The sequence below is a fragment of the Dunckerocampus dactyliophorus genome, chromosome 8 (assembly GCF_027744805.1).
Source record: "Dunckerocampus dactyliophorus isolate RoL2022-P2 chromosome 8, RoL_Ddac_1.1, whole genome shotgun sequence".
Taxonomy (NCBI): Eukaryota; Metazoa; Chordata; class Actinopteri; order Syngnathiformes; family Syngnathidae; genus Dunckerocampus; species Dunckerocampus dactyliophorus.
Window position 1 is genome coordinate 28,105,123 of NC_072826.1, and position 14,046 is coordinate 28,119,168.

General features: G+C 41.7%; 1 protein-coding gene across 1 annotated transcript; it reads right to left on the minus strand.

The window, feature by feature from the left end:
• Positions 1-7,599: 7,599 nt before the first annotated feature.
• On the minus strand, positions 7,600-14,046 carry LOC129186791 (MICOS complex subunit Mic10-like). The gene is made up of 4 exons (XM_054785401.1): positions 13,939-14,046; positions 8,837-8,884; positions 8,653-8,762; positions 7,600-8,558 (listed from the first exon to the last, which is right to left on the minus strand). The coding sequence occupies exons 1-4, from the start codon at positions 13,997-13,999 to the stop codon at positions 8,547-8,549; spliced, it is 231 nt and encodes a 76-aa protein (XP_054641376.1). The 5' UTR covers positions 14,000-14,046; the 3' UTR covers positions 7,600-8,546.

Genomic DNA, 14,046 nt, shown 5'->3' on the forward strand with positions numbered 1-14,046 from the left:
CTAGCAATCGCTCCTCTTCCATCCGCACACAGGATGAAGCTGCCGGTGAGTACACGAGCCGCGTCGTCCTCATGACGCTCTGCTGAGAAAGCTTAAGTGCACGGGAAAAGAACGAGAGACCAGAGAAGGTGAAGTCAAGGTCGCAGTGGTTTGAATCTGTTGAGAAATGTGAACAAATGCCATTTATGACCATGGTGGGGGAAGGGGTCTGCTCCGGAATACTCTATGTGGAGTTGGGGGAAAACTGGGAATTTTTGGAAGGAGCTGAATGTTTTGACGTTGGACTGGTTTGAATCGTCTGAAAAATGTGGAAGAAAGGCGTAAGAAAAAATGTGGAATTTCAGGAAAAGCGGGAGTTGCAAAATTGTTAGCATGAATGTTTTCACGTCGGGATGGCTTCAATCGGTTGGGAAAAGCGGAAGCAGCGGGAATCAGAGGGGCGGGCTCCAGTCAGTTTTGATGACTTTGGACTCGACTTCACCAAAGACTTGCAACTCAACTTGGAGTCTAACATCAGTGACTTGGGACTTTGCTTGGACTTTAGTCTCACGACTTGAAAATCCGTAATACTTTTAATACTAAAATACTTTTTGTGTCCCCATTCAAAGTATTTCACGAAAGTGATCGTTGTAGCGTCCGTGTGACGTGCTGGTTTTTCGAGCGGCAGACTGCCCACAGAGGTTCTTTGTCAACAAACTCTTCTCAGGTTGCAAGACACACCTACGCACTTCTAAGTCTTGGTGCGTTGTCCGTACGGCCAACGTGTGTCTTTCTTACGTTTTGCTTTTTCAGATTTGGGCAAAATGTCAATTTATGTCGCTTTCGTATGTTTGCTGGTGTTAATATGGCCAACACGAGTTTGGATATTTCGTACGTCCTCCATGCGTGTCGAGTAAGTCGGTCGTGCGTTTCCCGTACACGAGAGTGCATCAATTTGACGTACGGTGATGTGCGGATCGATGCTGAAATATCGATACCAGCTCTTCATGCCGTTAGCATTGTGGCCACACAGTCAGGTGTTCTGGGGCATCTGGGTTTGAATCATCTCTGTGTGGAGTTTGCATGTTCTCCCCGTGTGTGCGTGGGTTTTCTCCTGGTACTGCGACTTTAAATTGTCCACAGGAAAGAATGTGAGTGTGAATGATTGTCTGTCTATATGTGCCCTGCCATTGGCTGGCGACCAGCTTGTTTTCTATTGGCTCTTGGCACATTGTCGAGATAAAATTAGTAAAAAAAAAACCCCCAAAAAAACAAAAACAAAAAAAACTGCAAAAATGGGAAAAATTTAGCATAAAGACAAAATGTAAAGAGAAGAAGCTGAAATGTTGACACTAATAACTAACAATAACAAAATGCGTTGTCTTTAAATATATACAAATAATGTAAAATGACATTAGTTGTTTTCATTATATAATTCATATGATTTTTTATTGATATAAATATACTCAAATTAAAATAAAACAGATTTTTCTGCCATTTTACAAAATATCAAAATAGATAAAAAATACGAAAGTACCCCCCCACCCCCCCTGCAGCTTTTGATTTTCAGTCTGCGGCCTTCGCTGGAAAAAGTTTGGACACCAATCGTGAATGCTGTGTCAGGGCTTTTTCTCTGCGACTGAGTCTTGGCACACTGATCTTGTTTTAGTCAAAAAAATAATCATAAAAAATTAAAAAAGACAATACAAAAATGTCATTTCATTTGGGAGATGCTGAATATTGTTCACAACTTGTGAGGACTCGAAAATTCCAAGCCTGTGACTTCGGACTTCAATTGACCTGTCTTATCTTGACTTCAGACCTGACTTGGACTTGCATGTCTTTACTTGAGGCTTGACTCGAGACTCAGCATGAAAGACTTCTGACGGTATGACAACCTTGGGCAAAAATATCACGCTTTGACAGTTTCAGGGTATTATGACAAAAATGTGTTATTTGGAAATATCTTTATTGAAAAGAGGAAAAAAGCCAAGTCAAAACAGTCATTTTGAAACCATAAAACACGATGGAAGCGGAACATATGTATTTCAAATAAATAACAAAAAAAGAATTATTTCTAAATAAATAATAAATAAATAAAATGCAGATCTCGATGCAGTGGGTTAGGTTGGGTTAGATTAGGGGTGGGTTAGGGTTAGGAGGGTTAGGCTTGGATTAGGGTTAAGGTTAGGAGGGTTAGGGTTAGAGTCAGGGTTAGAAGCTAATCCTGCAAATGAAGTACACTAATATTTTCTTTGTCAAGAAAACAAAGCAAAATGCAAATAAATGCAATCAAGTGGCTCAAGAAGGTCACACAATAAATCACTTTTTAAAAGCTCGTAATGTTAGATTATTATTTCACAGTGGCAGGTCACACTTTTCCACAAACGTCCATTTCGGGGTCACATGATTGTTGTTAGCCACTGAGATGTTGTCAAATGGCTGTTGCTTGTTGTTCAGTGGCGAATAAGCACTTTATGCCACTTCATCTCCACATCTGGTCACCCTCCACGTGAGAAACGTGTCCACCCGCAACGGCGACAAACGCGCGGCCGAACTGGCGCCGCTCAGTGCCGACAACTTTTGGCAACACATCGAAGCCCAGCTCCGACTGCGAGGAACAACACGGGACGTGGCAAAGTATTTTCCCGTAGTGGCCGTCACTTTCTCTCATATTGTAGCAACGCTATGGCGCACAGTTTTAGTGGTTTTGAAACAGATTTTTTCATACCGTGGCATGAAAAAGGGAAAAAGGGAATTGGTGTTATGAAAAATTTTGAATTTCAGGAAAAGTGGACATTTTGGAAATTCCAGGGATGTGAAAAAGAAGAAAGTCTGACTGAGCGGAAGGTTTGGACATTGGAATGGTTTGCATCTGTTGAGACATCATAGACCGAAATTAACCTGACGCAAGACGCTAAATGCGTGCAAAAACTGTCAAAATTGTTGACTAATTATTTTGCGTTTGATCGGGTCAGTTCGGTCACGAGAATAAGGGCACAATAGAATTTGCAAAAACCAAATTGCGCTGGAAAGTACGGTATTACGGTATTATGGCCATGGTGCGTATGAAAGCAGATCTCTGATTGGTCGTGAGACATATTCCCATCCAATCACGATCTGTGTTGCAGCAGATCGTCTGTTGCTGTTGGAAACAAATATGGTGGTCCTGCTGCTGTTTTAGCTGGCGATCTGCAGGCTGAACACAATGATTACTAAGTATTTTGCCAAGGCGGACCCATGTCACTTGGAGTGGGACAACAATAACAATAACAACACTCCGAAAAAACAAAAAACAACGGCCGATGACTTGGATAAGCCCGTGGTTTCTCAGTTGGCCTCAACCTTAGCAGGCCCCTCCAAAGGCACCAGTGACAGTTCCTGGACGCCGACGACGCCGACGGTGAGTGATGGGCGACAGCTGCCACCGAGACCTGGTGCATCTCATGTCGCCATAACCAGCTCGTTAAAAACAGTTCGGAAATGGATGAAAGAATTGAACACGGACATTGGTTATAAAGTCAAGGACGACGATTGTGTTTATGAAATTTGGTGTGAGGTGTGCAAGGAACATGGTACTGGTTCAGATCGTGGGTCGGCTCTTGTGACTGGTAGCAACAGGGTGAAAGAGGAGGCAATACAGCAACACATTAAATCAACACTTCACCAACGGTTGTTAGCAACCAGGCACGCCAAATATTTGGAAGCAAACAAGAAAGCAACTCCAGTTGAAGACGGCTTTAAAAGGGCTGATGAAAAAACATTGGAAAAAATGGACAATTTTTTTTGCCTGAAAATTGCTTCTTAGATGAGCAATTTGCTTGTAAAGTTAAAATCTACAAGCAACAAATTGCTTCCACTGGATTTTGTCAATTTCTACCCCTGGACATGTGGAAGTTCGGCCTGTCACGACAACAAATTTATTATTGTCCTACAAATGATTGCATGAATAAACAATATTATCGTCAACATTATTTTGAGACCAATTTTTAATGACTGTAATGACAACGGCTGGCATAATAATGCAAGTAGACCGTGTCAAAAGCAATATACTTTAATTTCTGAATAGTATTTAACATTGTAATCGGAATGTCAAGAGCTTTTAAATAAAATGAATTCAACAAACAAACAACATAATAAAATAAACAAAAAAAAAAACAAAAACACCAATGAAAAAAAGTGTCTCTTTCAGCAAAGATTGCAGTTAAATAAAAACCATAATCGATCACAATATTTCTGATTTTGAATCAGTGTCACTTTTGGTAATGTTTGAATATTGGAAAACAAAACACGGAGAAACAACCTGGAAATACTCTGAAGTTCACATTGTGTGTCAATGCAGGCGTCCGCTCCTTTGCACATCAAGTCCAATTGTGCGTGGAAGACGCCGTTTACGTTTCATGAGGTTTAATGACGTTTTGTCGTAGTTTGGTCAAAGTACATATTTTGGATGCAGCAAAATGCGTTTGGTGCGCAATGAGGTGTTATACTTCGGGTATCGCGGCAGCTGAAACGTAACTTCCACCGTTTTGTATGGTTTATTTCATTGTCTGTCACAAACTGTTTCATGTCCCAAAATGAGGGACATGCGGAAACGGGTTAAAATTGGCATCAGATGGTGTTTTATACACAACAGGCATAAAGTAAGCATTCCACTCTGTTTATTCAATACGGTGGCAGTATATTTTCTTCAAATCACTGTGGGCTGTGCGTCGTGACCCTCGAAAGTCACTGCACGGTCGCTAGTGCGCCTGTGAACACGTTCACTCGCTGGTAGACCTTTCAGGAGAATCACGCGCTTGTGTTTGCTTGCTTGTTACTCCTCAAGACGCTCACTTGCAGCACTCCGAGTGCAAACTCGCTTGCGCCTCACTAACGCCAACAAAAACGTCAATTTATCGCGGCCGGCAAAATTAGAGTTCCTTTTTATTTATTGTGCGGTCCATCAATTTATTGATTATCGTGACAGGCCTCGTGGAGTCGGAATCCTCAACCTCAAAAGGCAATCTGGGAAAAATGTGGGATTTCAGGAAAGGTGGACATTGTTGGATGTTAAAAAACGATTCCTGGACGTTGGAAGAGAAGTCTCAAGGTGAAGTGGAATTAGTGTTAAGGGAAATTTGGGGAAAGGTGGGACTTTTGGGGGAGTTGGAAAATTGTTAGTCTGAAAGTTTAGCAGTTGGAATCATTTGAAGTTGATGAGAAACCTGGGAAAATCCCATTGATTTCAAATGGGATTTTTTTTGGGGGGTGGGGGCGGGGAGAATTCCAGGAACAGTGTGAGTTTTTGGAATGTCCGAAATAATTAGCGTGAACGAGCTGAATGTTTTGGCAATCAAAGGGAATGTGGTATTTCATTTGATTCGGTAAGCATCCGTTTCGGTTCGAATCGGAACAAATTAACGATTCTAAGCAAGGTTCCACTGTAAATATTAATATTTATGAACGCTGACTACTCTAAAGTACATCCAAGTGTACTTTATATAGTACAGTCATTGCGGTTCGAACATCGCTCCTGCACTGTATTGTTTATTTCTTTCTTTTTTTATGTGGCCTATTATTAGTAAAACATTATGCATATTTAATCACATTGTACTTCTTCTTGGCCTAAACAAACAATTTTCAAGCATAAAAATGAAAAAGTGTAAAACAGTATGTGTGATTGTTGAGAGCGCCTTGAAGAATTGGGCCCAGGGAAGTGACGAGTGTGACAGCCGCTTGCTACAGTTCATGGCAGCTGAGCGCTAGCAGCAGGTTAGCAGTGTAAAGAGTGGCCAACAGCAGCCCCTCTGTGAATGGACACTGCTTGTGTGTTCTCCGCTTGTTAATAAACAGACTGAAGCACATCGTATCTCCTTACCCACAAACTGCGGCATACTGGTCCCGAGGTGTCAGTAACGTTACGTTGATGAGACATTAGCCACCGCAGGAGTTGTCAATGCTAATGTGTGAGTCTATCTTATCTTATTTACGTCTAAGAGGGCTTATTTTCTATTGCTATGTCTACTATATTGGGTAATACAAGTGTAAAGGTGACTATAGGGATGTTATGTCATGTTGACGGGGCTCTAATAATGGTAAAAACCGTATTTAGAAGGCCATAAAAAGGTTTTATATGCTCTAGCTACGAAAACATTCAAGTTTTACATTTACATACATGCATAAAACAATTCCGAGTGAATATCAATACATATAAATGATGAATGAAAGTGCTAAATGAACATTTAAGGTTACTTTTACCTTCACTGAAGACGTGATTCTTGACATGACTGAAAACAGGAAGGTGGTGGTGTTTAATCTGCTGCCACATCGGGTCTTTGGGAACAGTCATGCTAATGCTAATGATTTCATTCATTTTGAACATGCAGGAGTACATCACATAGTACAATTCACATGTCCAATAAGGAGCAGGAAGAAGCAAAGCTTATTTAATCCTACCCCTCATCGGTTTCACATCAGTTGCAATGCATTTGTTCACCTCCTGTATTCCAAATGTACCTTCGGCAAACCTAAGAAGGTCACGTTGCGTCTTCAATGAAGGAAAAATTAATTAAAAGTGCTCATGACACCAAAACACATTATTTCCGCCGTGCAAAGTAACACTGAAAGGCACATTTCCTGTCTTAGTGTGCTGAAATATTGAAATATTTACCATCAGAGCAAGTGACCGTCCCACCCAGATGTTCCTATTCGCTACAGTGCATTCCCTGGTATTACACTCCAGTTCTCTGTGAATTTATGTTGTATATAGTTTTATATTACGCCCGCTTGTTGTGTCAGAGGCTTTTGCCGGACGGCATACGCTTGTCCACATTCCTAAAAAGACGCCATTCGCCATGATCAGCAAACTTCGTGGGACAAATCAAAAACCCACAAGACGTTCGACCGTGGAAAAGCGTGCCAACGTGTCAGTAAGTGCGTCCCATTACGTGCATTCTTAGCTGCATCATTTTATCTGTTTTTATATCTTTGGAACGCACAAAAGGAAAACTGCACTTTTTTGGGAATTATGCCCATCATCCACAATCCTTATGAGACATGAACACGTGTCTCTCTTCTGTGCGTTCTAACCAGAGGATTTATGCGCACACCTATTCCACCTAGAAAGCTATAAAAACACCTCCAACAAGGTAGTCGCCTGAGGCGTTGTGAGATGCTGCGGACGAGTGTGTGGTGAAGCCAGTCGCTAGCCGGCTAGTGGCTAGCCTGTGTGGTGTGGCAAGGTGTCAATACGCCAGTAACGTAGCGCCATAGTTCCCCCCCATGTTGTGATTCACACCAAAACAATAATCCTACATTTTTTTGGACCAGTCTTTGATATTTTGTAGAACCTGTTGGAAACTTGTCCTGTATTTTTTGTGGACTTATATGCACAAATGGCGAAAACGGTCCTATCTCGCAATGTTAAAAAATCCTTTAAAAGAAAATCCTGGATCCAGACGGCAATGCGAACCACGCCCAAAATGTAATCAGTTCTTCCATATCCCGTTTACGACAATTCCTGAAAATGTCATCCAAATCCATTCAGAACTTTTCAAGTTATTTTGAACACAAACAGACAAACAGATTAACAGCGGCGAAAAGATAACCTCCGTGCTGCGCTTGGTGGAGCACGGAGGTTATCTTTTCGTAACAATGTTGCTGTAGCTTGGTTAATATGCACGTCACATTATATGGCGCTCCTTATATTGGTAGTTTTTTTTTCCAGAAGGCTTTATAGGTGGAATATGCGTATCCCATTCTTTGCGGCGTCTTTTTATCTGTTTTTTCTACCTTCAGAACGCACAGAAAAGAGAACGACATATATGTGTTCATGTCTCACATAAGGATTGTGGATGATGGGCAAAAGTTCCAAAAAAAAAGTGCAGTTCTCCTTTAAGAACACAGGTGAACTCACGCAGTGTATTAACAACAGGACGCTAACCGGCGAATGCATGCATACCGAGGGAAGATGGTGGCGTAAATTTTCGACGTGAACTGAAAAACACGCAAACCGGGTCGGCCGCTAACCGAGGTTCCACGGTGTTTTGACTTGATAACATGCTTGACAAATTGTGAGCTACTGTATGTAGGGTCAAATTTTGTTTTTTATGACATGGAAATGTCACAAAAACCTGAAAAAAGGACTAATTTGCCCTCATTCTAAAGGATGAGGATAACTAACGAAGAGCATTGTAACCACTATACACTGAGGCTGTTGGATGTTTCTGTTTCGAGAAGGGGCGTGGATAATGTTTTTTTTTGTTGAAGCAAGTATTTTTCTCTCCCTTTATTTCATAATATTCTCCTAAAGTCTTTCTCCTCCCACTCTCCAACAGGGCTGCAGATGCTGAACCTGGCCTCCATTCCAAAGCAGCAGGAGTTCAAGTCTCTGAGCTCATTAACACACAATATCACCTCCCACACCCAAACCACGTTGCATTGCTCTCAAAGAGACAGAGAGAGTCCTCCTCAGTCACTTTATTAAATATACATTGGCTGCCCTGAGCTGGGCAAGATTGGACGTAAAGTGGCGGGGCAAGGGAAAACAGATGCCTGTGCGGTGAATCCGCATCCTCGTTAATCCTTCACTGCTGGTCCTGAGAGGAAACAGAAATCATGTAGCCTGAGGTGTGCATGTGCAACAGCCCTACAACACGCACACTTCCCTCGCAGGCCCTGCCCCACGCTCACCTTCACCAAGCGTCCGGGAATCAAATACGGCGACTTGAAGTCATTCTGGCAGTTGGCGCAGGCCATGCCCAGACCCAAACCGGAGCCGAACGAGACGGGCCATGTGCGTCCTGCGGGGGAGAACAAAACACTCATTCATGAGGCAAACGAGGACAGCCTGCTTCTCCTTACAGCCGGGACTTACGTTTGAAGAAAAGGACAGAGAAGACGATGCCCACGCCGAGGCCAGTCACTGCAAAGAAGACGACGACAAACAGGGATGCTGTTTAAAAGTGGCGAGACGACCACTCGAGACGGCCGCTAGCTCAGCAAAATAGTTATGCAACGTGATGTAAACAATGAATAATGGGAGTGTAAAGGTGACTATAGCGGTGTTATTTCATGTCGAGAGGGCTCTAATCATGTTAAAAAAACATATTTAGAAAGTCAAACAGGTTTGCTATGCTCCAACTATGAAAATATTAAATTTATCAAATCCTACATCAGGGAAATTCATGTATCACGGTTGGGTCTGTAACCAATTACCCGCTATAAACGAGGGATGACTGCATTATGCCTAGCCTCCACTACATTGTGGCTAAAACTATCCCCCGCATGATGTGGAATTGATTACAAAAAGAAATTCATGTCAAATCATGGAACTTTTAATTAACATAAATAGGTTCAGCCAATGGAAAAGGAGGTTTTATACTAAATGTATCCATCCATCCATCTTCTATGCTGGTTATCCCTACTAGAGTCGCGGGTATGCTGGACCCTGTTTTCCTCATGCCTCCAAACAGGCTTCACTCTGTGCATTGGATTCAGGACCTTGGCGCATTTGTTCCATACAACAACGGCATTAACAGAGTGAGCCCTTTTGTCAGTCATACAGTCTCTTTGTCTTGGTGGGTGGAGGCGGGGCTGCTAGCATATACACACACACACACACACACACAGTGCAGAAGATTGTAACATACTAGTAATTAAATGAGTACATTGCCTTACATTGTAATATATTTGATTTATAGTTTTCATTGTTCTTTTCTTAAAAGTAATTTTATAATATCGTCTCGTTCTCGTAGGCCTAATCTCGTGTGTCGTCCCGTCTCGGGACACACCTATTTGCATACACAGCTTGGATCGACTTTCGCATCTTTAATGATCAAAATGTATCACAGTGGTGCCCAGCATCCTTCAGTTTTTCAGTATGCGGCCCTGGCTGGAAAAAGCGTGGATGCAGAAAGTGTAAAAGGTGCCAAAGTGGGGTAGGAGGTAAGGTAAGGGTGTCGATGCCATGCAAACAGTCGGGCAGTGGCACACAAATCACCAACGCTTGTTTTGTCTCCGTCTGGAGAGGACCTTGAGGAGGAATGTGTTTGTGCGCTAAGCTTCACCTCGCTGCAGGCCACACCGCACCCAAAGGCAGGCCAGCCAGCACAGAAAACATATAAAAACAGCCATTTGGGCCCCTCTTGACTCTTAATTGGATTCAGAGAGCTATGCAGCATGACCGATGTGCTTGAACCAGAACCCTCAGACTGTTTTCGATTACACAGCTTTTGAAAAGTCAAACACTACAAACTCATCTTCATTATCAGTCCAGATCGGCATTAAACCATATGCATTCGCTTTCATACAAATATTTTGCTCAACTTAAGACCCTATGTTTGTTTCGCTCTCGCTTTGCTCTTGTGCCAAGCACTGATTTTCATAGGCGGGAACACAGCAATACTCGTTGGAAAATATGAGAGCACATCAACATGTCCTTTTGAATCAGCTTGTCTTCGAGTGTGTATAATGAAAAGATTTGTATGGCAATAGAAAATCTACAAGCCGCAAGCATGAAAATCCTCGCCAGGTTCCCAGCGTCCGATTGTGGGATATTTGTTTATTCTCTCAATTCAATAATCACATGGATTCCAGGAACATGTAAGAAGCCCACCAGTGATTGTAGAACACTGCTGCAAGTAGTCATCATCAGACATTTATACTATTCTTTTCAAAAAAATGGTGGCAGGGTGGTGTCTGTTAAACAGCTCGACATAAGAATCACGCGTACGCACGCTTTAACCCTTGCCTTCAGCAGAACATATGCTGCAGAGCTGCTTCGGCCACGGGAGGCACTTCTGCACAGCTGGCAGTTTGCTAGACCGAGCTCAAAGACTGCAGATGTTTTCCTCCCGGCAAGAAGCACATTTTATTGTGCCGACGGTGGCGTCACGCAGAGTCAAGTGGATCGTCTGCCAGTCTAAGTATTTTGCCATTTTCCATTTGTCTCAGCTTGGATCACTTTTTGACTTTTTGTTCTCCCCCCACATCGCCCTCACGCTCCTCTCCGTTGTAGCTGGTCTTTGCCGCGGCGCTACGTGAGACTAGTTTGGCGTCGTTTACGGCTAAGACTGTTAAACAACAGGACGTCCAGGAGATACGACCCGTAGACATTTCTCAGGCCAAGAGTTTATAAAAGCACTTCTCATCCTGGAAGGATGGATGAATCATTCTTTGGATATTTATGTCAGACTCACATGTGGAAGAACTCCAAAGTACTGTACAGTAGATGAACTTAAATGGCGGGACCTCAAAGATGGTAATGGTTTCATTTTATTTGAACCCGCATACGTGTTACAATGGAATACATCACCTAGGATGGAACACAATGCCAGGCGGACTGCATTTACACGGACACTGAAGCCATCAAAACGACTTTATTAATAACTATAGAGTCAATTTTTTTCATACAAGTGTGAAAAGCAATATTCAGGGCTTGTTCGCTCTTCCTGGAGGAGCCCCTCCCTGGGTTCCTTTTATACTCTTTTCCAAGTCTTGACCATTTGCCACCAAATCGGTCAGTGGGTTCTGATATATTTATACAGGGTCAGGCAAAATGATCTGACATATTTGTAGGTTAAATAAAAGTCAAATAAAGTAAAAAAAAAAAAAAAGTGTTTTTATTTTCGAAAAGTACATATAATGCCATTTTTTTCATATAATGCCATTTTGCTTTGTTTCTTTATAATGCCATTGTTTTTTGTTTCTTTTTCATTTGGACTGGTGAGCATCGCGCTTTCATTGTGGAAACGTTTATCAAAACAAACGAATCTGTAACTGCAACACAACGAGCGTTCCGTTTGCCCTTCAATCTTGGTAGACATGATCCCGTAGCAGCTCCAAACACCATCTTGTTATGGTTACCAACTTCACAGCTACTGGATCTGCATTGAGTGTGTGGACAATAACGGATCCCATTTGACTGATTTCATTTTGAACATAATGAAACAGAACTTTTTGAAAATAAAAACACTTTCTTGTTTCTTTACTTTATTTGCCTTTTATTTAACCTACAAATGTGTCAGATCATTTTGCCTGACCCTGTACTTTGTTGCACTTTTCAAGGCACCCATCTGTAACCACAGCTGTCCAAGGGTAGTCTGATGGAAACGTGACTGTTTCCAATTTGCACCTAGGGCGTCTCCAACCACCACCGAACATTCATTCGCATGCATACACCAGTGTGGGCAGCACTGGAGACGAGGATCGAACGGCCAACCTTCCAGCTTCTGATCCCATTTGCGACAAAGAAACAGGCTAACACATTCAGATAAACAAATAAACATGGTAGGTGTGCAACAACAGTACCTTCATTTATTTAGTGACACGGCAAGGAAGGCTAGACAAAACCATTCGCAGGGATGTCACGATATGAAAATTTCATATCACCATTATTGTGACCAAAGTTATCATATAGCATTGCCTACATCAATCTGTATTCCTACGATTGAACTGCATCAATCTGAAAAAAACAACAACTTGCTGAAACTCCGCCTCATTTCTTGCCTTAAAATTCACTGTCGGGACAGAAAATGAAGTCGGCGTAACAGCCTTACCCATTTTAAATATGAGCCAGTGTGTCTTCTTCCTAGTGCAGCTAGCAGCTCCTCTGGATTGTGCCACTGAAGCGGATGATCTTATTAATGCGCGGTAAGTGTAGGTCAGCGGTAGGCAACCTGCGGCTCTGGAGCCTCCTTGTTGAGGCTCCTTTCAAAAAGGTTATTTATTAGTGTAATTATTATCTGTATATTATTTTACATCTTGGAGCTGAAAGTGAAACTTTAACATTGAATTTTTGAAAATATTAAGAAAGACTCAATTAAAATATACATCATATCCACATCTGTGGCTCTTGCGTTTAACTTTTTGCGTTTAACTTTTTTGAGCGTTCAATCCCCGTCGTAAGCTCACCATGAATGCATCAAAAAATAAATAATTCATCAATATAGTACTTTGTGAAGAGCTAAGTCATATGACTGCTCCGACATCGGGAAGATCAGCATTGAGCATCAGAAACACAAGTCCCTTTAAACAGATTTCAGAAAAAAAAACATTTATTATTTCAGACCCGTCAAGAACTGTTCCTCAGTTTAGGTTTACTTTTTTAAAACTGCCAAGCTGCAGCTATGTTTTTTTTTTTTTATATATTATATTCAAGGAGGCTTGGTCATAATTGACTTGGTTATGAACAATAACTGTGCACTTTCTTGTCGAGCTGCAACAATTAATCAACAAGTCGATGATGCATTTCATCGACATCAACTATTTTGATATTCAATTAAAGTTTTTTTATTTGAAAATGTAAATATCCTCTGATTTCAGCCTCTCAGATGAGAATATTTTTTGATTTCCTTTGTCATCCATGAAAGCAGACCTATTCTCTTCTGTGTTTTAGGCAAAACAAGATACTCACCGTGCTTTGGTATGTGTTCACACTTGTTTTTGTCAGCGGACCAAATAATGCTCTCAGTTTATCATATGTAAGATGGCAGAAAAGTGCAAAACACATGAACAAAAACCAAAGGAATGTACCAATTCCCCGGAGCTGATTGGTCCAAACGTCCTAGAACTGTGGGATTTGGTACATTCCCTTTCCGGGGGGTGTAGTTGTCATTTGATTTGTTTTTCATTGCACTTCTCGGCCACCGTACATATGCTTAAAGTCGCCCCTTTCAAGAATAGTAAAAGTGAATAGTGTACATAAAATGTTGCTCTCGAGAACGATGCAGACTTTAATTTAGACTTTTAATCTTTTTTAAAACACATCAGACGACTGTTGCAAGCTCATTAGTAATACACTTCCATTCATTTGACCTCAGTAAGGCGTCACACATACAGTACATAGTGATCAAGTTCTCGTCCCGCTAAAACACATTGAACAAAGCATTGTCCTCAACCATATGCTATCTTGCCGATACGTAACACTAAATAGTTTTTCACTAATATCACGTTTAACTGTGCCACTATGACGTTTACCTGTTTTCACAGCGGTGTCTGCAAGGCAACGGTCCCACTTTCTCCCGTGTTCCTCCGCCATGTTTCCGGGTCTTCGAGATCATCCCAAGTATCGCGAGAGATTGATAT